The following is a 25,701-nucleotide window of genomic DNA, read 5'->3' as shown; positions in this document are numbered from 1 at the left end:
ACAAATCTATACATTTGTAAAGTTGATTATTTCTGTTTATTTTGTAACTCATTTGGAAAATCATGAAGTGGCCTCTTGTTTAAAATTTCTATCTTTCTGTAATGATGAAAATTGTATTAGTAGTTCAGTACTTTATGTTTATATACTTCAGAATTTACTAAGTGTTTTGTTTTTGTTTTTGTTTTTGTTTGAGATGGAGTCTCGCTCTGTCACCCAGACTAGAATGCAATGGCGTGATCTCAGTTCACTGCAGCCTCTGCCTCCTGGGTTCAAGGGATTCTCCTGCCTCAGCCTCATGAGTAGGTGGGATTACAGGCATGCACCACCACGCCCGGCTAATTTTTGTATTTTTAGTAGAGATGGGATTTCACCATGTTGGTCAGGCTGGTCTCGAACTCCCGATCTCGTGATCCTCCCGCCTCAGCCTCCCAAAGTGCTGAGACTACAGCTTGAGCCACCATGCCAGCCTAAGTGTTCTTTTTAAAATAAGAATGCTAGAATTAAATAAGGAGAGTTTTAAAAATTATATTGGAATAGGGAAGAACTTTCCAAATATGAAAATATGACATAAAATCCAAGAATCCTTTAAAAATAAGTTCAACTACATGAAAATAAATGATTTGTATATTGCAAAAAAAAACCTCCCTAAACTATTTCAAAAAACACACAAGAACCAGGAAAAATTATTTTCAATCATATAGCTGACAGAGAGCTAATTTCTTAGTATAAAGGTAATGAGCTAAGAAAAAATAGTTTTTGTGTATCACTTATGCTACTAAATGTACATTCAAAGTTCAGTGAGATACCATTTTTCACCTACCACATGGGCAGAAATCAAGAAGTTTGGTAACACTCTTCGCAAGGACAGGAGAAAATAGGTACTTTTGCATGCTGCTGCTGGTAGAACCGGAAGTGGAGTGTAACCATTATAGAGAGTAATTTGGATGTTACTATCAAAATTTAAAATGTCCATACTCTTAACAATTATATTTTCACAGATAAGAAATGGCATATATTCTAGGACATTCACTATAGCATTGTTTGTTTTAATAATAGTAAAATTTTGGAAACACTAAATGTCCTCCAAGAGGAGATAAGCTAAATAAATTATGGTGTATCCTCAAGTAGAAAACTATGCAACTGTTAAGAATGAAGCCATATATATATATACATACATATATATGTATATATATGTATACATACATATATATGTATATATATGTATACATACATATATATGTATATATATGTATACATACATATATATGTATATATGTATACATACATATATATGTGTATATATGTATACATATATACACATATATATGTGTATATATATGTATATATGTATATATATATACATATATATATGCTCCAGCCAGGCATGGTGGCTCACGCCTGTAATCCCAGCACTTTGGGGGGCTGAGGTGGGTGGATCACCTGACGTTAGGAGTTCAAGACCAACCTGACCAACATAGTGAAACCCCATCTCTACTAAAAATACAAAAACTTAGCCAGGCATGGTGGCAGGTGCCTGTAATCCCAGCTACTCTGGAGGCTGAGGCAGGAGAATTGCTTGAACCCAGAAGGCAGAGGTTGCAGTGAGCCGAGGTCGCACTATTGCACTCCAGCCTGGGAAACAAGAACAAGACTCCACCTCAAGAAAAAAATAATAATAATGGAGCTCCTCGAACAGTCTTGACACATAGTAAGCATGCAATATATATTTGTTGATGAATGACTGAGTTTTTAAGTAACAAAAGCAAGGTCTAATACATTATGTATAGAATGCTATCATTTGTATTAAAAAAAAGAATGTATACGTGTGTGCATGTATGCATAGAGCACAACAGGGAATATGTACCAAAAATTGGCAAGTTAGCAAAAGATTTAGGTGGGTGGTAGATGAGGACAAATAACAGGCACAAACAAAAGGGAGGGAAATAATTTTATGGTACCTTCTTAGTGTTGTAACATGCATTTTTAAACTTTTTGAATAATTAGTAATATAAAACGTTGTATTTAAAGGGATGAAAGTGAACCTGCCCAAATAGAAGATTCGAGTGTTGTTAAACCTGCTGGCTGGCTTGATGATGAACCAAAATTTATCCCTGATCCTAATGCTGAAAAACCTGGTGACTGGTAAGCACTCTTCATCTTCAAATGTCAATTTCAAATGTTTCTTACATGCATTTTTGTTACTAGTTTATATGACTGATCTGAGACTTGAGGTTACTGTATTTGCTTTGTTTTAATATCCTAAGGAATGAAGACATGGATGGAGAATGGGAGGCACCTCAGATTCTTAATCCAGCATGTCGGATTGGGTGTGGTGAGTGGAAACCTCCCATGATAGATAACCCAAAATACAAAGGAGTATGGAGACCTCCACTGGTCGATAATCCTAACTATCAGGTAACAACCGCTTGTTCCAATTATTTAGTGAAGTTGAAAATGTTGTGATCTTTTCTATTTAAATATCTAATTACCTATGTCAACTTTTGGAAGTTTCATTTTTAATTTTAAGATGTCAAAGAAAATAGACCCCAACTAATTTATATTTTAAAAGTAGAGCATCAATTATTTAATTTTCTGGGGAAATAAATCACTTCATACTATATTCTTCCCTAATTATCAGTTGATGCTCACTTTGAAATAAAGTTCTATTTTAGAAGTAAATATAAGAAGTGAATTTTGATCAAATAGACTCATATTGTACATTTTAGTCATTAATGCCTGTGCTTAATTAATGTACTTATTATTTAGTATTATTAAAATTCTGATTTTTGGCCAGGCACGGTGGCTCATGCCTGTAATCTCAGCACTTTGGGAGTCCAAGGCAGGCAGATCACGAGGTCAGGAGATGGAGACCACCCTGGTCAACATGGTGAAACCCTGTCTCCACTAAAAATACAAAAAATTAGCCAGATGTGGTGGCACACGCCTATAGTCCCAGCTACTCAGGAGGCTGAGGCAGAGGAATCTCTTGGACCCTGGAGGTGGAGATTGCAGTGAGCTGAGATCGTGCCACTGCACTCCAGCCTGGCGACACAGCAAGACTCAAAAAAAAAAAAAAAAAAAAAAAAAAAAAAAAAAAAACCTGGCCTGGCGTGATCTTGGCTCACTGCAGCCTCTGCCTCCTGGGCTCAGGCGATTCTCCTGATTCAGCCTCCTACGTAGCTGAGATTACAGGCACACCCCAGCACGCCGGCTAACTTTTGTATTTTTCGTGGAGACGGGGTTTCACATGTTGGTCAGGCTGGTCTCGAACTCCTGACCGTGATCCACCCGCCTCGGCCTCCCAAAGTGCTCAGGTTACAGAAGTAAGCCACCGAACCCAGCCCTGATTTTTTTCTGATATCAATCGACATCTTTTGAGTGTATCTAGCTTTTTATATTAAAAGTTTCTATGTTATCCACTTAACCCTCTAGTTTTATCTTTGTAATTATTTATGGATACGTTCTAACATTATATATATGCAGTTTCATATTCTAATTACTCACTGTAGTTTTTATTAAAAGCATTTAACACAAAATGTTTCTTTTGGTAAATTTTTTTGTTTAATGTCTGTCTCTTTTATTCGACTTTAAACTCCGTAATACAGGAACCATGTATGTCTCCATCATCTGGCATAGTGCCTGGCCCAGAATACATACATGTGATGGTGGAGTGAGTCAGTGAGCAATGATATTGTTGAATGTATTTGATTTAATTGACAGTTTAATCATTTAAGATCTAATGGAAGTTTTAGGTTGAGTAGTTGTGCTGAGATTCAACCATACCTGATTAATGATATCTGTCATGGGTACCTGTTAAATGGAGTAACTCCATTTTTGCTATACAATGATCTTTCTGATTTGGACAACTTGAATAACATTTTGCAATGAATAACTTTACTAAATCTAAAAATTTGTCCAAAGTAGACAAATTGTGAAATTTATTCACGTTTCTGTTTATGTTGGATTTTCCCTTTTCCTTTTTTTGCAGAATTTAAAGTTAGTATCACTCATAGGGAACATTGTGTACACAGCAAAAGAAACAAGATTTTATATCCAGCATATTACTAATGAATTAATATCAGTTAAAATTCTCTTTTTTCCAGTTAGCATTGTGAATTTCATTCAACAGCAGCTACTTATTAAGCAGCATTTATAATGAAGTTATTTTATTTGAAAATGTCTTCAATTACTTTTCTTCCAGGGAATCTGGAGTCCTCGAAAAATTCCTAATCCAGATTATTTCGAAGATGATCATCCATTTCTTCTGACTTCTTTCAGTGCTCTTGGTTTAGAGCTTTGGTCTATGACTTCTGATATCTACTTTGATAATTTTATTATCTGTTCGGAAAAGGAAGTAGCAGATCACTGGGCTGCAGATGGTTGGAGATGGAAAATAATGATAGCAAATGCTAATAAGGTATGGTGTTGACCAATAGCAGTAGTGATATAACTATGAATAATAATACTTGGTCTTGGTTGTAGGTTATTCAGATGGCTCTTTTAAATGCAAATAAATGTGCAGTAACTAGTAAATGCCAAGGAAATGTGTTTGAATAAGTTTATGTAGACAGAATATTTTGCTTTTTATGTTACTTCATTATGAGCTATATATGCATATGTAACTCCTCATTTTATTCATTAAATTATAATATTGCTAATGGGATTTAATGCTTATTTACCGTTCATAGAAGAAGACTACTTAATATCTTTGTCATCTTGCCAGTTCAAGACCTAAGTGACAATGATAATCTAAATATTACTGTTTATTTAACTATTTTTTACTTAGAGGAATGTACAAAGAATTTATAGTTTAACATTATTAAATTCTGTTCCAGTTTTTTCCCGAAACCTTAACACTGTTTAGAAAAGGTTGGGCTAAATATTTCAACACAATGCATCTTAGAAAATGTATCATTAAATTCAGTTGCTATAAAGAAAAATTCTTACCTTACATTTGGTTCCTTGGGTCACTAGCGAAAAACCATCAAAAGAGTAGGTGAAGAGGGATTCTTGTTTTGAACCTCTTGTAACTAAAACATTTGATTTTTTAAATTTTATTTTAATAAGAGAAATAATATCCTTACTGAGGGTCTTATGTGTGAAATGTGTTTATATAAAAAAGAAAACAATTCTGAGGTATGATTTTTAGTAAGTTCTTTAAAAGTACAGAATGAATGATCAGAGTACAGGATGAATGATCACTTCAAATAAACCAGGTAATACATCCATAAAAGGTAGTTCTATTCTGAAATTTACCAAAAAGGAGAATTACCATTTTTCTTGCCAGTATGTTAGAAGTTTCCACTTTTGTCATAACATACCTTCTGCTATCAAGTCTCACTCAGTGATGCATGCTAATAATTAAATTAGACTTTACAAAGTATAAGGTGGGAAAATGAAACTTCTTTTACTTACGAGTTCATCACTCCTTAATGTAAAATGCCTGAGTAAATAAGTTTTTTTGTATCTTGTGTTACCCAGTAAAGGTTTGTAAAATTTGAATTGCATTTTTATGCTTATCTCGTCTATAGCCTGGTGTATTAAAACAGTTAATGGCAGCTGCTGAAGGGCATCCATGGCTTTGGTTGATTTATCTTGTGACAGCAGGAGTGCCACTAGCATTAATTACTTCATTTTGTTGGCCAAGAAAAGTAAAGGTAAAGAAAATGGATTTCCTTCAACTTTTTTCACCCAAACTTCTTGTTGTTTAAGAGTTCTATAAATTAAGCAAGTGATTCTTAAAAGTAATAAACTAAATGTCTCATAAGTTTTACTGATAGTTCATTATGTATGTTATCAATTATTGCAAAAAAACTTTCAAAATAGCACTCTGCCTTTAGTAAAAATAACTTATGTTAACTACCACAGAAAAAATATAAAGATACAGGGTATAAAAAAACCGACATATGTATACCACAAACAAAAGGAGTACTAGAGCAAGAAGAAAAGGAAGAGAAAGCAGCCCTGGAAAAACCAATGGACCTGGAAGAGGAAAAAAAGCAAAATGATGGTGAAATGCTTGAAAAAGGTAAGATGATGAGAGTGATTTATAATGGAGACTCTGGGTAAAGCTCATAAAATAGTATATTGCCTTGAAATAACTAGGTATTACACTTGTTTATTATCAAGTTTATACATCTGAATCTCCCAAGAATATGTGACTGTGGCAAGAAGGAATAATAGTCCTCTGAGCAGCCACCCTGTTTATAGTTTTTGCATTCTAGGAAGGAGGAGATTTAAGTAGTGTTCAGTTGCTTGAGAGCCTAGCAGTTAATGAATCCCATAGGCCATAGCTTTTTGCAAGGATGTTTCTTGGCTCTGGGAGCGTAGAAGATGAGATGGAGGGTGATAGAGGGTATATATCACGGCCTCTGTAGAAAAGGAATAGATATAAAACAGATGATTGCAGCAACAAAATCAACACCAAGTCTTCCAACAGCTATTGTTAATCAGATGCTTATCATATAGAAGAAATAATTTACTTAATTTTCTGAAAGGATTGCTGAACCTATATCCCCTTCTCACCCTATGTTAAACTCTTGAAGATGTTAGAACTGAAGTCACCCTTTGGTGGCTCTCCGCTGAGACCTCCTTACATAAGGTAGAAATAAAACTATTGATTTGCCCAGTGTCCCAAGCCAAATGTCTTGAAGCACAATGTTTAACTCACTTAATGAAACAGTTGACTTAAAAACACATATGTGTCTATCTATTTTTTAAGAGACAGTATATATATATATATACACACACATATACATACACATGTTCATGTGTGTATTAGGATAGGTATCTAAAACAACAAATGTTTCAGGTTGTAAGTTTCCAGCCTTGTTTTTGTAACTTCTTAGTGCTTAGTATATTGATGTCTGGATCAGCCTTATTTAGAGGGAATTTAAGTATCAGAGGGGCCTGCTTGTATAAAGGTACTTTCACCACTTTCACCTATACACGTAGTCCCACACTGGAACTATGTGGAAGAAGTAGAGTTGATTTTTCAGCTTCCCTTTCCCCAAAGCCCATTCTTGGTGGGGTAGGAGTTTTTACTTTATATAGCTCCTAGGACATGCTTAATATCTTTTGGTTAATAATGATGACAAAAGTTGGAGGTTCTGCTAAATGGAATCCTAAGGAGGGTCAATAACTGAAAAAATGCATGATGTCCACAGAGAACAAACATAAGTAAATAACATATTGAAGATTAAAAGATCACCAAAAATTAAAGGAAGTATTTTCCAAGACAGGAACACAGGAAAGATTATTATTTTTTGGTTTTCATATTACATACAGACTGAATGCTTAAGAATTTTTTAAACTTGTCCCCAAACTCAAATATGATTCATTTATAAAATATGATAATATAATGAGTATTTATAATTTTTAAAATTTTGAATGGAAGAAGTTGCTTCTAAATCTTGGAATAAATCTTGGAATTTAAATAAATCCCCTTTATTGTATTTAATACTTTTCAGTAGCAAAATTCTAATTTATTGAGTCTTTGCTTTTAACAAAATCTGTATTCTAGAAGAGGAAAGTGAACCTGAGGAAAAGAGTGAAGAAGAAATTGAAATCATAGAAGGGCAAGAAGAAAGTAATCAATCAAATAAGTCTGGGTCAGAGGATGAGGTAATAGAAAATAAGCTGGTTTCTATGTATAGTTGTTATCCATAAAAAGTTTTTTCAATAAAAGCACCAATATGGTTTATGAAAGAATTTTTGCCATATTTCTCTTAGCTTTTATAAGAGCCTCTATATTGTTTTTAAAACATATCCATAAGGAAGGAAAGAAAAATACTGTAATTTATATTGTCTCAATGCCTAGTAAAACAGTATAGAGCAAGCCTGTGACATACAAAATATAAAGATAGAATACATGTATCCAAAATTATGACTTTCTCATTGAAATTCTATTGAAAAGCATAATAAACACATTGTTTGAATATTTAAAAGATAATTATCATTATTATAATTTTTATAGCTGTTGTAAAACATCTTTATTGTCTCATCATTTTACTCTCACATTTTAAAATATTTCATTCATTGGGTAGTTGAGTACTATCTGCCTATAGGGTATTTTTCTCAAATCTTTAGTGAACTTTTCTCCCCCCTTATTAGTCTACCCCTTTTTGTGTCCTGATATAAAATGGAAACTTGCACAGTGCTTTTTTTTTTGTAAGTTATTATGGAATGAGAAATCCAGAGTATAATTAGAGCCAGAGCTGTCTTTTTTCTTTTTTGTTTTTAACCCAGCATAAACCAAAAACCAGTTTTCTCTGGCCCTTAAAGAGCTGCATAGCCTTACCCCACAGAGTCACCATCCTAACATATTACATTCCGACTATGTAGGTAGGATAAAAGTACAGTTCTGCCTGCTCTTGCATGTGATGAAATAAATTTTGTATTTTATCTATTTAAAGAAATCCTCCAAATAAATTTGCAATTATTGTTAAGTCTTTCCTAATGTTTAATCAGTACACATACTGGTTGCTGGTCTTCCTGCCCTCTGAGTTTTTATAGGGACTTTGGGACCATTATTTAGTATGAATATCCATATTTAGGGAGAGCTAGGTGAAGAGAATTTCTTCCAGAGCCAAGTTTTAAATAATCATTGTTTCTGCTGTGACTTTCTTAAAATAATACCTGCAGTCATTTACTTGAATATGTATTCTATTTACATTTACTTTACAAAACATTTTGTGTACCTTCGAAAACATCTTAATTCTATCTTTCAGTCTTTCCGTCTTCTTATGTGTATGTGTCAGTGAGCTAGAATACATCGATTTTTGTATAGCCTTGAGAAATAACTATAACTTTATTTCATATAATACCTTCATAATAGCACTTGATTGATAGCACATATATTTTAGAGAATAATAAATATATTGTTTACTACTATCTACTAGTTACGTGTTATACTAAAAGAAACCTTTTCATAATTATTTTTTGTAGATGAAAGAAGCAGATGAGAGCACAGGATCTGGAGATGGGCCGATAAAGTCAGTACGCAAAAGAAGAGTACGAAAGGACTAAACTAGATTGAAATATTTTTAATTCCCGAGAGGGATGTTTGGCATTGTAAAAATCAGCATGCCAGACCTGAACTTTAATCAGTCTGCACATCCTGTTTCTAATATCTAGCAACATTATATTCTTGCAGACATTTATTTTAGTCCCTCATTTCAGAGGAAAAACAAGCAACTTTGAAGTTACCTCATCTTTGAATTTAGAATAAAAGTGGCACATTACATATCGGATCTAAGAGATTAATACCATTAGAAGTTATACAGTTTTAGTTGTTTGGAGATAGTTTTGGTTTGTACAGAACAAAATAATATGTAGCAGCTTCATTGCTATTGGAAAAATCAGTTATTGGAATTTCCACTTAAATGGCTATACAACAATATAACTGGTAGTTCTATAATAAAAATGAGCATATGTTCTGTTGTGAAGAGCTAAATGCAATAAAGTTTCTGTGTGGTTGTTTGATTCTATCTACAATTGAAAGTGTTGTATATGACCCACATTTACCTAGTTTGTGTCAAATTATAGTTACAGTGAGTTGTTCGCTTAAATTATAGATTCCTTTAAAGACATGCCTTGTTCATAAAATCACTGGATCATATTGCAGCATATTTTACATTTGAATACAAGGATAATGGGTTTTATCAAAACAAAATGATGTACAGATTTTTTTTCAAGTTTTTATAGTTGCTTTATGCCAGAGTGGTTTACCCCATTCACAAAATTTCTTATGCATACATTGCTATTGAAAATAAAATTTAAATATTTTTTCATCCTGAATACCCTATTTGACAGGTTATTATTGGGGAGGCTTTATATTATTTTCCTTATTACTAAGGTATTCTAATGGCTGATTTCAATTCTTCATGCTTTTATATATATATTTTTTTCTTGTTTCCAGTGGGGTTGGAATGCTTTTGTATATTTATCTTTTTTTTTCCTGAACAAGTTTCAATCTATTTTAAGTCTGTCATCTCATCTATGAATAGCTTCAAAGCTGCCACTGAGGCGGATAGGAGCAACTATTATTATTGCTCTTCTTTTTAAAGCAGTTACCACATCACTAGACTACATTAAAATGGAGCTGTGTTGTTCCACTTAAAATATTTTATTTATGAAATTCTTATGTCTGGGTAACAGGTTTAGACTCTTTGGAAGAGGATCTAAATCTTTGAGACCACAGAACTACTTGAATACTAACTACCTAGAAAACTTTCCGCTTGTTAGGTAAGATTTTGGATTCCTTCATAGACGTACACATACCCCATCTTTGGGCAAGCCCTAAACTATTACAGGTTCCCATACAACTCCTTCCCCAGTAGGTAAATTTAGAACTTATGAATAAGGAAAATAAGTCTCTAGCTTCTGCTTTTACTGAAGGAAGCCAAACATAGCCGCTAATACTATTCACTCCTTATTTCAAAGAGTGAATTGAAAAAGAAAATAAGTTATTTACTCCATTGCTATACTCTGAACTTCTATAAATCGGTGCTAGAAAATCTTAATACATAGTATTTAGCCATACTTTGTATTTATTTAATATGAACTGAACACATCTTGCAAGCATTCTCCCTCTCTAGCTCACTTTACATTTGGAGTGTAATAATCCTAGATGAGAATATTTCTGAAGGTAAATCACTACTTTGGGAGATAAATTTTTTTAATCAAAACTTTCTTGCCTGGGAAGTCTCTTGCATGTGAACATTTTTTCTAAAGATTGTTTAAAGCTTGTTTATGTTTTTTTACTTTCTTGATTGCAGATTCATTTGTTTGGTTAAACTCCATGAGCTTGCAGTGGTAAAATTTGAGCAACTGAATTTCCCAAGTCACTGCTAATTCCTGTGCACACACTTGTTTGTGGATGTACCGTAACTGACAGGTTTAACCAAAACTAAAACTCTAATGTATGACCTGTACTATATCCATGCAATAGACAGTCTTTCTTAATAATCAAATGGCTTTTTCCTTTTACTCCCTGACTTTATTGTTCAAAATGACCTACATTTTATCCATAAAGGAGAGAAATAGTGTATTTTGCTTTTCTTTATTTTTGTTTGCCTTTTCAGAGGCTTTTTAACTTGATCAGTGTAAAGTAGCATCCCTTTTCTTGAATATTTTTTACTGATAGTCTTGCTTCCATTAATCATTTCTCCAGGAAAACTTCATGTTTCTAGAATTAGTCTTTTTGAGGTATCAGTCCACATTTGGAGGAGAAACATGATGGAACTGCTTACATGCTAAAATGAACCACTAGAAATGAATTTAATGTATGGTAAAATTTCAGAATTCTAGTCCAAAAATGATTTTGTATTCAATAGAAACTATTCAGAATAGTTAAAACATAAATACATTACACTCTAGGGATCTGTGAACAATTTTTTGTTCTCTTTTCAGTTGTGGCTATATGTTTTAACTTTAGCAGGATTTAAAGATTATAAGATGGCTGAAGTAAGAACTAAATATTTTATATGTGATTTATTAAAACATAAAAGAATATCTGCATACATTTCAACAATTTCTTCCCCCCCAAAAGTATATAACTCCCATGTATTTCATAGTATGAAAGCTGAGTTTGGGAAATAAAATTATCCCTAATCTGAAAGGTTAGATATGGGGCAAGTTGATGGGGGAGAGAATGCATGGAAAAGCAGAGTAGTTTTAGAGAAGATGGGCAACATGATAACTGGAAAAATGGGCTTTTACCACCTAACATAGTTATCACATATTTTGTGTTTGTTAAATGAATACTTTTTTGGTAAAATTTGGGGATATTTCCAAGTTTTAATGGTACTTGATAAGCCATCTATAAAGTATACATTTTAAAACAAGATAAATACATTGTAAAATTGATTACAATGAATGTACAACTTCAGCTTCTGTTTTCTCTCAACCCACCCTTTCATAGGTCCAAAGGCCAATGGCCAACATAAAGTCCCTGTTATACTAAATGTGCCTTTTTTGTTTGGTTTGGTTTTTGTTTTTTGAGGAGACACAGTCTCACTCTGTTGCTCAGGCTAGAGTGCAGTGGCACCATGCAGCTTTGAACCCTGGGCTCAAACAGTCTTCCCACCTCAGTCTCCCGAGTAGCTGGGACTACAGGCAAGTACCACCATGCCTGGCTAATTAAAAAATCTTTTTTCATAGAGATGTGGTCTCACTATGTTGTTCAGGCTGGTTTCAAGATCCTAGGCTCAAGGAATCCTCTTGCTTTGGTGTCCCAAAGAGCTGGGAATACAGGTGTGAGCCACCACACCTAGCCTTGTAAATTGGTCTTTTAAATACCATTAATCTCTGATTTCAGTGAAATAAACTACAGCTAGTTTTCTGATAAGAGTAAGAGGGAATTAAGTTTCTTCCAATTCTTAACCTTTCATGTCTTCACATTATCTGTTCTTTTATGATTTACAAATGGTCTTAACAACTAATCTCTGGTGTCCACTGGCAATAATTTTGGATGCATGCACATTGAAGAAGAATCTGATGACAATCACCACAAAGTGTTCAGGGAAAAACAAAATTTTTATTGGGCAAAGTAAAGAATGGCTTTGCATTCTAAAGTTAAGATCTATTTTGCTTTTCTTCGGACCACAAAATTAATTTTAGATTTTATAATTCAACTACCATATTTCTCTTACAAAAGGGACTAGATCACAGGGAAGAGTGACAGGAATAGAGTTGCGACATTAACTAGTTGGAACTAAATGCATACATGATTTTGGTTACTCTTCTACAAAAGGTTTTGTTGCTACAATTCCATGACCAAAAATCTCTGAAAAGTTAAAGATTTTCCTAGCATTTTGGCAACAAAACTCACCTGGTAGCTGAGCCTGACTTCCCCGGCAAGGTTTTATGTACATATGTAGTCTTTCTTTATCCTACTTTAATACTCATTTTGCTACAGAAATGTTAATATACTTGATTATAGGTGTTGCCCCAAACCATATTGGTGTCTGAGCCATAATATTTTATAAAATCTGGAAAACTCCAAATTCTAAGACATCTGGCCCTACAAGTTTCAGACGAGGATCTGTGATGTGTAGTAACCTGCTGTGAGTCCAAAGGGAATATAAAGAGGACACATTTTGCATAGAATGGCAGCGTCAATATTGGGGAAATTCGTATTGGGAAACAGTGGGGAAAATGGGTGCCTTAAACTATTTGGGATGCTATAACAAAATATAGACTGGGTGGCTTATAAACAAATTTATTTTTCAGTTTTGGAAGCTGGAAGTCTGAGAGATCAGTGTTGAGGGCCCTCTTCCAAGATGCAGACTGCTGTCTTCTATGTGGCAGAAAGAGAGCTCTCTGGGGTTTCTTTTAATGACACAATCCCATTCATGAGGGTTTCACCCTCATTACCTAATTATCTCCCAAAAGCCCCACCTCCTAAAAGCATCACATTGGGGTTAGGATTTCAACCTAAGAATTTTGGGAGGACACATTCAGTCCATAACAAGCAGTATGCTGATTTTTCCCTACCAAACATTATTCTACCAGCATGTAAACTAGGAAGTATTAAAGGAAAAACCATTCTGACACTTGTTAAAGCAGTAAAGAAGACTTTACTGAGGACTGTATATGTTAAGACCATCACCCAATAAGGGAAAGAAACTGGGCTCAACTAACACAGCAAATACAACTGAGGATTTATAGTCAATGAGCAGTGATGATGAGGTCAGTGGATGGAAAATTACTAAGTGGAGACATCAAGAGTAGGGTGATTCTTGCCAAAGACAGGCCAGGTTGACGATCATCAGTTATTGAGGATGGGATTATCTCTAAACTCATTTAGCAGGATTTTTGCTAAAACTGGACTAGTCAAAAACAGGGCTCAGAGGTGCCTGTCTAAAATTTGGTCGAGTCTTTTCCAGAAGCTGGACACAGTCCCTGTGCACACTGTGTACCACCTATATTTCTAATGAAGAAATTATCCTGAAGTATTGCATAGCAAAAACTAAGTAAGTATATAGCATTAGCTTACCATTAACATGACAAGCAGTGGGGATATATTTTGACACCTACTAATCTGATAGCTCTAGTTGGAAAAAGCCAGAATGTTAAGTGAATTGGCTATTCCTTGCTTTCAGCAAGGTATCAAAAAAAATTGACATTTTCAAGCAAAGATGGAAGGGAATAGACAAAGTTTTGATACAAGGAACCTCATGAAATTAAGCCAATTGTTTCTGAAGTCTGAATAGCAGCAAAGGTTCAAAATTATTTTTGAGGTGGGGGAGATTGGGGGGAAGCCCATGAAGACTTCTCTACCAATTGTTAAGCCAAAGGAACCCAGCTTTGCAGTGATGATCTGCATGTAACATTCCCAGTGTAATCTTATTTTTAGCTGATCTCAAGATAGCCTCCATTAGAGAAAGGCAAAAATAATACATACTTTGAGAATTTGGTCAAAAGCTTGGTTGTGGATCCTCGGCATATGCAATCAGAAGCACACTGATAAAAAGGCTTGAGTTTTTGAGAGAATCGTATTCCAAAGAAACATGAGCTTGGCCTTAGAATGATGGGCACCAAGTTCACACCAGCAGGAAGTGGACTGTCTTCACAATTCCCATGGCGTGAACACCAAATCTCTACTTCCGAGGTAGCCATGGAAGAAAATGGATAAGGAGTAACTTTCCAGAGGGGAAACCATGGAGTTCAATGAACAAGGGAGTCCCCTGCCAGAGATCAGAATCATAGTTGAATCAAGGAACTTCTCCACTACTAGGGACAAAATCTTCATACATCTCCCAGGAGCATTCCACAATTTTTACGTTTCCCTTTATTCCATTTTCCAAATTGAGACTTTTTATTTGGCCATCCTGTCCCAACTACATTATAAACGGGCAGCAGCAAGGGTGAGAGCAAATAATTTGCCTATCAGTTTAGAGACTGTCAGACTATTAGAAGCCACATGTAAAGGGATGGACCTTTAATAGAGATCCTAGATTGTGAGCTGAATCACTAGCTGGATGAAGAGGGATTACTTTCTATGTAAGGGAAGATACTTGGTAGCACAAGAAGAGCTGTGGCTGAGGCTGCTAGCACCCACCAAAATCTTGTATTTATAGCTGGAAGATGGCTTCCCAGCCAGGGACTACATTTCTCAGCTCCTCTTGTATCTAGATGTAACTAAGTCTCCACACCACTGGAATATGAGAAGATATACGAGCCATTTCCAGGCACAGCCCATAAAACCTTGCATATGTACACTTCCATGTTCTTTTTCTGCAAATTAGAAGAATAACTAGAGTGACTTGAAAGCCATGATTTAAAATGGCAGCACCATCCTCAGCCAAAGTCCCTGAATAACTGTGTGAACAATGGCTGCTAGCCTGCAATGCTGACCTTGGAACCACTGGTTGGGAGAGAAACTTCTATATTTATATTCTTTATCACTGGGTCTCTTGCTAAAGTAGCTTAGCCTACCCTAAAAAATACAACTTCCTTTTTCCCTGGAGATACTGGATCCTTTGAGTGCTTTGCTTTTGTTTTCTAAATTAATGTATAATAGCCTATGATATTTATATTGATAACCAGTTATAGTTGTATTAATAAAAATATTATTCCCCTAAATAATCAGTAACTGGGTACTTAAATAAGATACACTATTCTGTGGCATTGAATAACCCTGGATACACCACTATACCTAAATACCCCATTTACTTAGGCAACTATATCAAAACACACACAACCTCTGAAATAGCTTTTTATTAAATGGCAAAGCAGAACTGCAACACAATTTAAATGTCTGTAAATTAGGTCACAAAAGGGATGCAAAATGTTTGCAGTTTGACTATTACATATTCACACAGCTAAAGTCATTCATCAACTCTTACACCAATACATAAGATTATTACATGATTAAAAGCCCAAATCTAATAACCATAAGCTATATTAGTGGATCTCTTTTCATATTATAAGATTTTAGCAATACTTCCAATATTGATTTCCTTACCAAATGGAATCTAGAAGCTAAATTTTTAAAAATTGTTAAAGGATGACTAAAACTCTTCAAACCCAGTAGCAGGGTTTACAGAAAATTCTAGAACAAGTGAGATAAAATACTGAGCAAGATAATAAGTATACATGTAAAACTTTCCCATTTTATTCACTATTCTAATACTAATACACCGTTATGGAATTTTGCAGAAGTTGACCCACTGGGTACGAATCAACTTAGAGACCAAACTCTTTGTAACTGTTCTCATCCAGATGTGGCTTACATAAGGGTAGTCAAACTTAATCCACTTTCATATATATTTCCCAAAAGATCTACTCTGTGCCAGAGAAAACACAAATCTGGAGTGAAAATATTTGGTTACTACTGTTTACCGAGTACTTTTCCACCCTATTTCCATTTTTCCTCAAAATTTTCTATTTTAAACATACACATGACCAGAAATTATATATTTTCAGATAATACAAAATGAGTTATTTTGGGCAAAAAGAAGTTTTTAACAACAAATATTCCCAAGTTAATTCAGTTTCAAAGAAAAACCTTCATTTTTAGCCTCCATCTATTTCCAATTAATTAAAGAGACACTAGCATTCCTATCTTAACACTAAATACACAAATGACAAGCCCTAGCTGAGACAGTATCTTATTTTGGTTAAGTTTCAACAATTAAAATACAGGTTACTCTCAGAGATGATTAACTATTAAAATTACTTTTACAAATGTGACACCAATTTTTTTCCTTAGCGGAAGGGAAATAGGAAGGAAGAGGCAAATGGAGAAGAGGCACAAGATGGTGGACAGGGTACATAAAGCTGTGCATTTAGTACATGATTTTGGCCACTTTTTCACAACATGGTGGTTATTTTCTTGTATATCTTACTAATCCTATAATAAAAGACAGTGCTAAACCTACAAATTCAATAAAACATTCATCTTTAAGTTTCATAAATATATGCAATTCTAATTATAAAGTCTCTACAATACATTTGCACGTTTTCATAGACTAACATAATACACAAACTTATGGAAGTCTCCTGTTATTGTGTTATTTTTGTCTACATCTGACATTATCTTCATAAATATTCAATGAAGCCACAAACAAAGGTACTGTAACTTTTGGAATCTATCCAAGTTTTAAAGAAAAAATGATCAGCAGCAATTCCATAAAACAGAAGGGTGTCAATCCCTTACTTTCTTTTGCTTTTTGTGTCAGTTGTTTGAAAAACACTAGAAGCTGACATGAGGTTTTCTATATATTGTCCAAGAACTTGGTTTTCTGATTTTAGCTTCAGATTTTCTTCCTTAACTGCATCTACTCTTGCAGAGAGATCTATATAAAAAATAAAAATGCCCATTATCAATAAAACAATGACAATGATTCCATATTACAAAATTCTTAGGATTCATTCTTAAAAGAGATAATACAATCCTTAAATTTTAAGAATTCGGATTTTAGAGACAGCAAGGTAAACAAACTGAGTACAAATTAGTAGACAAATTCCTAAAAAGATATTTCACATTAGACTAAATGCTATTCTTCGTAAATAGCATTAATGTTGAGTAATTTTTTAAAAAGACTTTGTTTTTAAAATGTGAATTTTGGTTCATGTCTCATCAACATAAAACTATAACATCTTTACTAGAAATGTTTAAGATATATATCAGGTTAACACAACTGAATTCATATACTGAATACAGGCAGTCAGTTTCCAAGCAACTTATCATCTTGTATTGTAACATTATCAAGACATTCAACACATGCAGTTCCTGATGATCACATAAGAGGTTAATCCCGGCTGGGCATGGTGGCTCACACCTGTAATCCCAGCACTTTGGGAGGCCGAGGCGGGTGGATCATGAGGTCAGGAGTTTGAGACCAGCCTGGCCAACATAGTGAAACCCTATCTCTACTAATACAAAAACATTAGCTAGGCATGGTAGCAGGTGCCTGTAATCCCAGCTACTCGGGAGGCTGAGACAGGAGAATCGCTTGAACCTGGGAGGCGGAGGTTGCAGGGAGCTGAGATTGCGCCATTGCACTCCAACCTGGGCAACAAGAGTGAACTCCATCTCAAAAAAAAAAAAAAAAAAAAAAAAAAGAAAGCTAATAGGGAAGTCACAGATGACTTTTATTAACTCTGTAAAATGTAAATCAGTGGGAGGTTCTGAGTGACATGATCTGCTCACTGTGGCACCAAAAACACAACCTCTTAATTTCATTAAAACTCAAAAGATGTTTCAGTGTATTAATTTTATGCAAGATTTAGAAAATGAAAAAATTCAGATGAATTCCTTTTTAATCTCCAAGGCTAATACATTGTTTTTACTTTAAAATAAGCTTTATTAAAGTGGACTTAGTAACACATTATGGGGACTTAAAAGGGGGTCTCATACTAGGCAGCATTATGTTAGGCTTCAAAGACGGAAGCACAATAACAACATTTGACTTGACTGAAGTGTATCTGTTCTTTAAACTACCAAAGCAGGAAGACAGATATATATATGTGTACTTTGAGGTTCATTCTTTTAAAAATTATACATCCTAACAAACAAAATTTAGCAATATAAATGTTTACAAGTTCAATTAATTGGCTGTCATTCAAATAAACTACAAAATGCAAGCTAACCTTCAAGTGTGTGTTGGAGTTCCAACACTTGATTAATAAGTCTTGTTTTTTCCTCCAGTTCCACTTGATTTTCAGCATCAACTGCTGTAATACAAAGGTTCAAATTTACTATTAATTAGCATTAGGTACATTTGTGTAGGGTAGCACTTAAAAATCTGCAAAATGTTTTATATTCATTCTTACTTGACTTATACAAGAGCCCTGTGAAATAAAATTTTGTATCCCCAAATTGCAGATAACACCACCAAGGTAAAGAAGATAAAAACAACTTGCCAACCTCTCATAGCTAAGGAATGGAAGCTGCTTTGGTTGGTCCTTTCTAACACTAGATGAGATATAAATAAGTAATTAGCCAAGATCAAAGTCTTCTAAACATGGTTTCTCTGCCCTTTCCATTGCTTAATAAAGCAAAAGCATCCACAAAACCAGGAGTATACAAAAAAGAAAATAAAGAACATACCATCCATGTCAGCATTCATCATCTTGGGTAACAAACTTTTGGGCCTTGGATACAAAATTCTTGATGAATGGTCTACAATAAGAAAAATTCAGAAATATAGACACATACAGCAATAAACTATAAGCCTGTTTTTCAAAGGAGGATGATTTTGTTAACTATGACATAGTAGGACTTTTCATATGCTTTACTAAGAATAAAATAAATGCCTAATGGGTAAATAAGCAAAGGATATAAATAGTTTGAGAAAATGTTGAGCTTCTTGATAATCAAAAAATACATAAATACCACTGTACTGTTATTATTTTTAAAGGAGATAATGATCAATACTAGCAAAGAGTTATGGAAAAACAAATACACAAACATTGGACACAAATTTTAAATATGTAATCTTTTTGGAAAGCAGTATGATAATAAGATTCATAAAAACATTTAAATCTTTTTTAACTGAGTATTTTACTCTTGGAAATTTAGGCTAAGGACAATAATGCAAAGAAAGTTATATACATAAAAATCACTTCAATTTTATCTACAACGAAGTCAATCAGAAACAACATAACTGCCCACTCAAAGTCTGGTAAATTACAGTTGTGATTTTCTTTTTAAGAAGATATATTTTTATTATTTAGAAATGAGGGTCTTGCCAAGTTGCCCAGTCTGTATTAAACTCCTGGACCCAAGCAATCCTCTTTCCTCAGCCTCCTGACTACAGTTATAATTTCTAATGGAGTGGCTACTGAAAATAATTATGACTATACTACATGAAAGAATGTGTATAAAATTGTATATTCACTGATGTAAATTATGTGAAATATATATAAATATGCATTAAAAAACATGAAAATGAAAAAATGCTCTGATATTAAGGATGACGGTATGGATGAAGATAAAATTTTTTCAAATATTCTTCTTCATTAAAGTATTGCTTTACATATACTGTTTAATTTTTTACAAATAAAATTCAAAAGATAAATACTAGACCATCTAAAATATTAACGTGGAATAAATGAAAAAATGTCCATTCATCAGCTCCTAGTCAGGGTTAAATCAAAACAGACTAATCAGGATGTAAATAAGTAAATAAATACTAACATTTTATTATTACAATAAAGACTTCCAAATATTAGAACAAAAAATTTCTATAAAACATGTTCTGCTCCATTGCTAACAATCATTTCATTCAATGTGTTCAAAATATATTAAATAATGTTACCAGATTATTACTGAAAACAGATCTGTTAACCAATCTAATCTACTACATTGAAGCAACCTAGACCTGTCAGTGTTATTCTTTCAACAAGTATTTACTGAATATCTTCTATGCCCAAGGCATTGTTATGCCTCCGTATCTTAAACAGTAGAAAGCAGACCTATTAAATAAGGATATCTACATACTAGAACTAGAATCACAATAAAGAGATATCAGTGTATTACACATTCTCTCACAGCTTCTGTTAATACAAATCTTGTTGTACTTCAGATACTAACATGAAATTTGAAAATGCCCAGTGTACATCCTCATAAATCCTGTTACACTTTAGATACTAACATGAACTTCAAATTAAAATGCCCAGTGTATATATACATATACATATACATAAACTGCAAGTTTATAGTTCAAGTTAGATAGCACTCACTAGTCTAGAAAAAAATATGAAATATCCGTTGTATAACATTATTAAATAATTAACTACAAATGGTATACAATTAACTTAATAATGCTGAATAAACCTACTCCAAGTCTTCTAGCATCTTTCCCCTTATCTAAAACGCACTTAAAGTTGCTCTGCCCGACCTCTTTTTCACATGATTTAATTCTCAGGTTCTCTGCATTTCAGATTACTAAAATTTTTCCAACAATTCTTTTTTTAAAAGTTATTCGGCCTACTGTAGTACTTAAAGACCACACTCCAAAAACTATTCCTCTCCATTGAATCAACATGTCTCTTTAACTATAATTGAAGAGGAAGAGTGTTAGTGAAAACTTGATTTGACATTTCCCTGACAGAGAAGCACACCTGTAACCAGGTACTACAGTCATTCTCTTTTCATACCATTTCAACAACTGATCCAACCAAAAGAGGTCTGAGTAAGATGAGAGAGGCAACAGCCAAAAGCAAAAGTGATCGTGGGAGTGCTCAGCAAGAGTAAGCTGCAATTTGGCATCTGTCTTTGCTAAATAATAAATTAAAAGTGCTTCAAATTTCTCATATCCAATGATTTTAAGGCTACAGCTAGAACGAATTTTCATGATAGCTAAGAAGAGTTATAAGATATACAAGCCAAAGCAACAGATAATCAGAAAATCGACACAGCTGATTTTGAAGTCAGATATAATACAGTGATAGGGTAGTCTTCTTTTGCTTATGTTTCAGACTAATATTTAAATTAAACCAAAAAGTCTGCAAAAACACAAGTATTCCAAACTCACCAATATAAGAGGTAAAGAAAAAGAAGCCAGTTTCTGAAATTCTGACCACATATAATTCAAACAATAGAAAACCTATGCATGGTTTAGCAACAGTGTGACTTCATCCGAAAAAGTGAAAGAAAATAAAAAGCAGAAAAACAGGGTGGAGAGGGCTTATTAAAGGAAAAATTACTCTTACACTCAAGATTGGGGTAGAGGCAGGAGCACAAAAGTAGTGCCACAAGAACAGTGCTATAGGGTATACAACGCGAGAGAGTACAATTCACACCACAGTCTATGTAAGATTGCACCCCAAGTGTTGCACAGTGCAAAACCCGCCCACTGTATCTGGCAGCCCTATGCATAAGGGCATTACTCTTTAGTACAGTGGACCACAGCATTACCTGCTGCCTCTCCACAACAAAAGAACAAGAAGCAATTGTATTTTATTGTGATGTGATCAAATAGACCCATCTCAAAATGCTACTATTGTATTAATATATATTCAAAGTCTTTCAGTAGATTTCGGGCAATAAACTGATTTGTTTGACATATGGGATCAAAAGACTTGCTGAGTTCTTTATGTCAAAGTATTTAAGCCATGGATTTTTTCTTTTAAAATAGTATTGATCCTCAAACTGCCCAAAGTCTACATTAACACAGTACTACATCATAACAGATACTTAATACTGAGCTTTTCAAATTTTTCAACTATAAAATCCTTTTTCACCTATAGTTGCTATAACATCAATCTAATTCCATGTCAAATATGCTCTTAAGAGTTCACTTTCAACTCCTTCTGCTCCTATATATAAACGCAAATCTGATGAAAAACGAGAAAATTAAGACCAAGTCTGCTCAAGCGTGGGAACACTGAAATGAATTTGGGGCGCTGAGGCTGCTCTGCCTATCCTAAACCACCTTACCCCAGAAATGGACATGGTTCGCTGAGATTCTTCGGCTCTGATGTATGGCTAGGTCAGACCTTTCAAAGGTTTCTCAAAAAACACAGTAAATTCGGGTATCTAGCCTTGGTTAGTGGAAGGGAATCTAGAATTATTTTTTGATTATTTAAGTCCAGGAGGCAGAACGCATAGAGAGAATACAAACCAGGAAATGTGGCAAACATTGGGACAAGACCCATTTAATTAAATAATTTTTGCCATGAACACACACCTGTGACCAAAGACGATCATCTTACCAAATATGCCCCTATCTTATTTTACAGTATCTCTAATAGTGTACAATATCCACAATATCACTCTCCTCAAGAGGCAGCCTGGCACAATGATTAACAACATGGATTCAGATTACCTGGATTCAAATCCTAGCTCTGCAATTTATAAGCTCTGGAACCCTGGGCAAGGTTAACACCTCGGCCTTAAGTTTCCTCATTTGTAAAATGTGGATAATAACCGTACGTATCTCATGGGTTTGTTGTGAGAATGAGTGGATAGATACAATATGTTTGCAACAGTACCTAGTAAATAGTAGGTATTCAATAAATGTCTGCTATCGTCTTCTCTACCTTTTAGCTCTAATTTGGGCAACAGAAAGAATTTAAAGAAAACCATCTGGTCCAGCTGCTTCATTTTACAAAATCAAGGCCAAAGATGACAATGGCTTACTGAAGACCACAGAAGTAGTTAGCAACAGGGCCAAGACTACAACAAATGCCCAGTGTTTTTTCCACCATTCCACCACAACTATTGTCACATCTGAACCTGCAGATTTTGAGACTTTTTCCTAATATCCGTCCATCTTCAGCCACTCAACTTTTCTGCATCTAAAATTGATTTCACCATCTGTCATACTAGAGAACGACTAAGACTGCTAAAATAATGTCTTCGTGCATTAATGTGCTAAATGCTTTGCATATGTTATTTCATCAAATCAACAGAAGGAAACTGCAATTTACAGATATGGACACTAAATTTCAGAAAGTCTATGTATCTTTCAGAAAAGCTGTTTCAGAGGTTTCACAGCCAATGTCTCTACCAAGAATTTGAACCCAGGTCTAACTTCACAGTCCATGCTTTTTCCATTATGCAATGGAAGAAACTTTAATATGGCCCTAATCTTAAGTTTGCCAAACATTTTGCTACCACTGATGTCAAACTCCTCTGGAATCTTTACTAAGCAACTGAAAATAAACTCCATTCCCTTCAAGCTACGTCAACTTCAATATAATGTCTGTTCAGATCTGTTCAAGTTCTGCTTTGACTTGTCCTGGTTAAATAAATCCAGTTTCAAATTCCACAAGATCAAGGAATTGTTTGGCCAAATGAGGATTTAAACGGAAGCTATACTCTCAGAGAATGGCTAGCTACACTGATTTTAATCAGGAATAGAGGTACCAGAATACATGGGCACAGCTTTGGGTCCTCGGGCATAGACAACGTGTTGGCAACCTGGAATGGCATCTGTCCTTATTGTTGCGTAATAGTCTGAGGTTGACTCACTGTATAACAGAAGCCCTGCCTTTCAGGAATGTATCCTCTTTCTCCTTTCCAAACCTTTCTTCCCAAAACTTGTTCAGCAGGACTCTGGGGGAGAAGACGATTCCGAAACAAACCCAGGTGCCGCTTTCGCCGCCTGGAAAAATGGTCCAATCCTTATTTTACGGCTCTCTAGGCTCCCTCCCCACCTCAGCCTCCCCTCCCATCTCTCAGGCTCTCGCAGAGCAGCCACGGGAAGGTCCAGGCGTGCCAGGTCCCATTCTACCCAAACGCCCCTCCCGCAGTCCAATTCCAGAGCCGAGAGCTGCAAAGCGGCTCCCGACCCAGGAGCTGCGGGGAGAAAGCTGCACGATGTCTGCGTCAGGGACCGCAAGAGGTCCCTCTCCCAAAGAACGCCTGGGCCTGACAACGAAAACAGGAGAAAAAGAGGTTGCACAAGGGTTCTGCCGGGAGCCAGGCCTCCGCCGCCCACCAAATGCCCAGGCCCGAGACCGCTCCTCCCGGGCCCCCGGTGCGCAGGGCCGCGTCCAGCCCGTCCCGCCCTCCAGGCCCTCGGAGGTACTGAGGATGCAGCTCTAGTCGCCTGGAGCCAGGCCCTCCGCTGCCCGGGACGGCCCTCACCTTCCGCTTGAGGCGCCGGGAGAGGGAGGGATCCGGCCGACACCCCAAGCCGGGACACTTGGACCAACTGACGCCGGCAGCTCCGCCCACTCCGCCCACAGAACGTGCGCCGTGAGAAGAATCCCGTCCCGTCCCAGCTGCTCGCCCGCCAATCCTGACTCGAGAATACACGCCTGCGCATTAGCTGCCCGCCTCCCCCCAGTCGTCCAATCTCAAAGCACCGGGATCCACCTTTGCCATAACAAAAGGACACTGACATCCAATCAGGATTGAGGTCGCTGTGGGCGGGACCTGGAACAGCGACAGCCAATGACAGTAAAGAAGCGAAGCTAAGCAGCGCTGGTGAAGCGGCTCATCGGGTCTATTAGGAAACCTGAGAATTGGAGTGAGAATCCCAGTGTGGAAAATCAGGAAAGAGGCTGGTATGAGCGACAGAGAAGTCATTCAGGAAAGAGGTTGGTATGAGCGACAGAGAAGTCATTCAAGTTCAAGAAAAGAGCGTTTGCGAACCAAGCAGAGAAAGTCAACGCGACACCGTCGTTGCTTAATTCTAAAAGCAGACTTTTTCATATTTTTCTTATTTCCGAAATCGGAAAGCTTATAGTTGAGCTAGTGGAATGTTCCTCTCCTCACGCCCCTCCTCCCAAACTATTATTAAATCTGTAGTGCGTGGCCATTTAATATTTTAGAATTGAGAAAATACCCTAGTGGTACTGAGGCATAGCACTTGTGCTCACCTTACCCCTGTGGAGCCTCACAGCAACTCACAGAAAGGAACTGAAGCCTGAGCGTGAATACATTTCTTGCTCAAGGTCACATATACGGTATCAAGAGTAGAGTGTTCTTCGTGACACCGTTCATCGTAATCTAGCACTTGACACAAAGCGGCATCCTGCTTTGATATTCGTTGAGTACAAGGTAGACATCCACAGCAATACATTATTATTTTGGCTTTGGCACAGCCTCCTAAGCTGTAGAGACAAGCCTTATGTCTCCCTGTTTCTTGACTTTTTACTTCTGGCACAGTTTGCTGACACATCGCCTTAATCATTTTAAGAGCTATATAAAAATATCTTCTATTCAGTGTTTTGAGAACTATGCATTTGGCTGCGACTGCAATATTCAGTTTGAGGAAATTTACTAGAATGCAATGT

General features: G+C 35.5%; 2 protein-coding genes across 5 annotated transcripts in view; one reads left to right on the top strand and one right to left on the bottom strand.

The window, feature by feature from the left end:
• CLGN (calmegin) overlaps positions 1-9,488 on the top strand; it is a 32,933-nt gene extending 23,445 nt beyond the window's left edge. For both annotated transcript variants that reach the window (XM_031010067.3, XM_031010068.3), the window contains 7 exons: positions 2,029-2,142; positions 2,265-2,415; positions 4,202-4,417; positions 5,532-5,657; positions 5,869-6,028; positions 7,523-7,623; positions 8,947-9,488. In XM_031010067.3, the coding sequence (XP_030865927.2) occupies positions 2,029-2,142; positions 2,265-2,415; positions 4,202-4,417; positions 5,532-5,657; positions 5,869-6,028; positions 7,523-7,623; positions 8,947-9,027 (949 nt within the window). In that variant the 3' untranslated portion in view covers positions 9,028-9,488. The remainder of the gene's footprint in view (positions 1-2,028; positions 2,143-2,264; positions 2,416-4,201; positions 4,418-5,531; positions 5,658-5,868; positions 6,029-7,522; positions 7,624-8,946) is intronic.
• A 6,220-nt stretch (positions 9,489-15,708) lies between these two features.
• Positions 15,709-24,795, bottom strand: SCOC (short coiled-coil protein). Of its 3 annotated transcripts, XM_063705555.1 has the most exons (5): positions 24,250-24,556; positions 23,930-24,062; positions 19,061-19,132; positions 18,601-18,684; positions 15,709-17,303 (listed from the first exon to the last, which is right to left on the bottom strand). In XM_063705555.1, the coding sequence occupies exons 3-5, from the start codon at positions 19,080-19,082 to the stop codon at positions 17,161-17,163; spliced, it is 249 nt and encodes an 82-aa protein (XP_063561625.1). In that variant the 5' UTR covers positions 19,083-19,132; positions 23,930-24,062; positions 24,250-24,556; the 3' UTR covers positions 15,709-17,160. The 3 variants fall into 3 exon arrangements, with proteins under 3 accessions (XP_063561625.1, XP_004040460.3, XP_030865932.2); XM_004040412.5 differs by lacking the exon at positions 23,930-24,062 and having other exon boundaries at positions 24,548-24,795; XM_031010072.3 differs by having other exon boundaries at positions 23,930-24,450.
• Positions 24,796-25,701: the final 906 nt, after the last annotated feature.

This window comes from Gorilla gorilla, chromosome 3, assembly GCF_029281585.2.
Source record: "Gorilla gorilla gorilla isolate KB3781 chromosome 3, NHGRI_mGorGor1-v2.1_pri, whole genome shotgun sequence".
In the NCBI taxonomy this organism is placed as follows: Eukaryota; Metazoa; Chordata; class Mammalia; order Primates; family Hominidae; genus Gorilla; species Gorilla gorilla.
The sequence above is the reverse complement of the archived record's forward strand: the minus strand, read 5'-3'. Positions and strand labels throughout refer to the sequence as shown.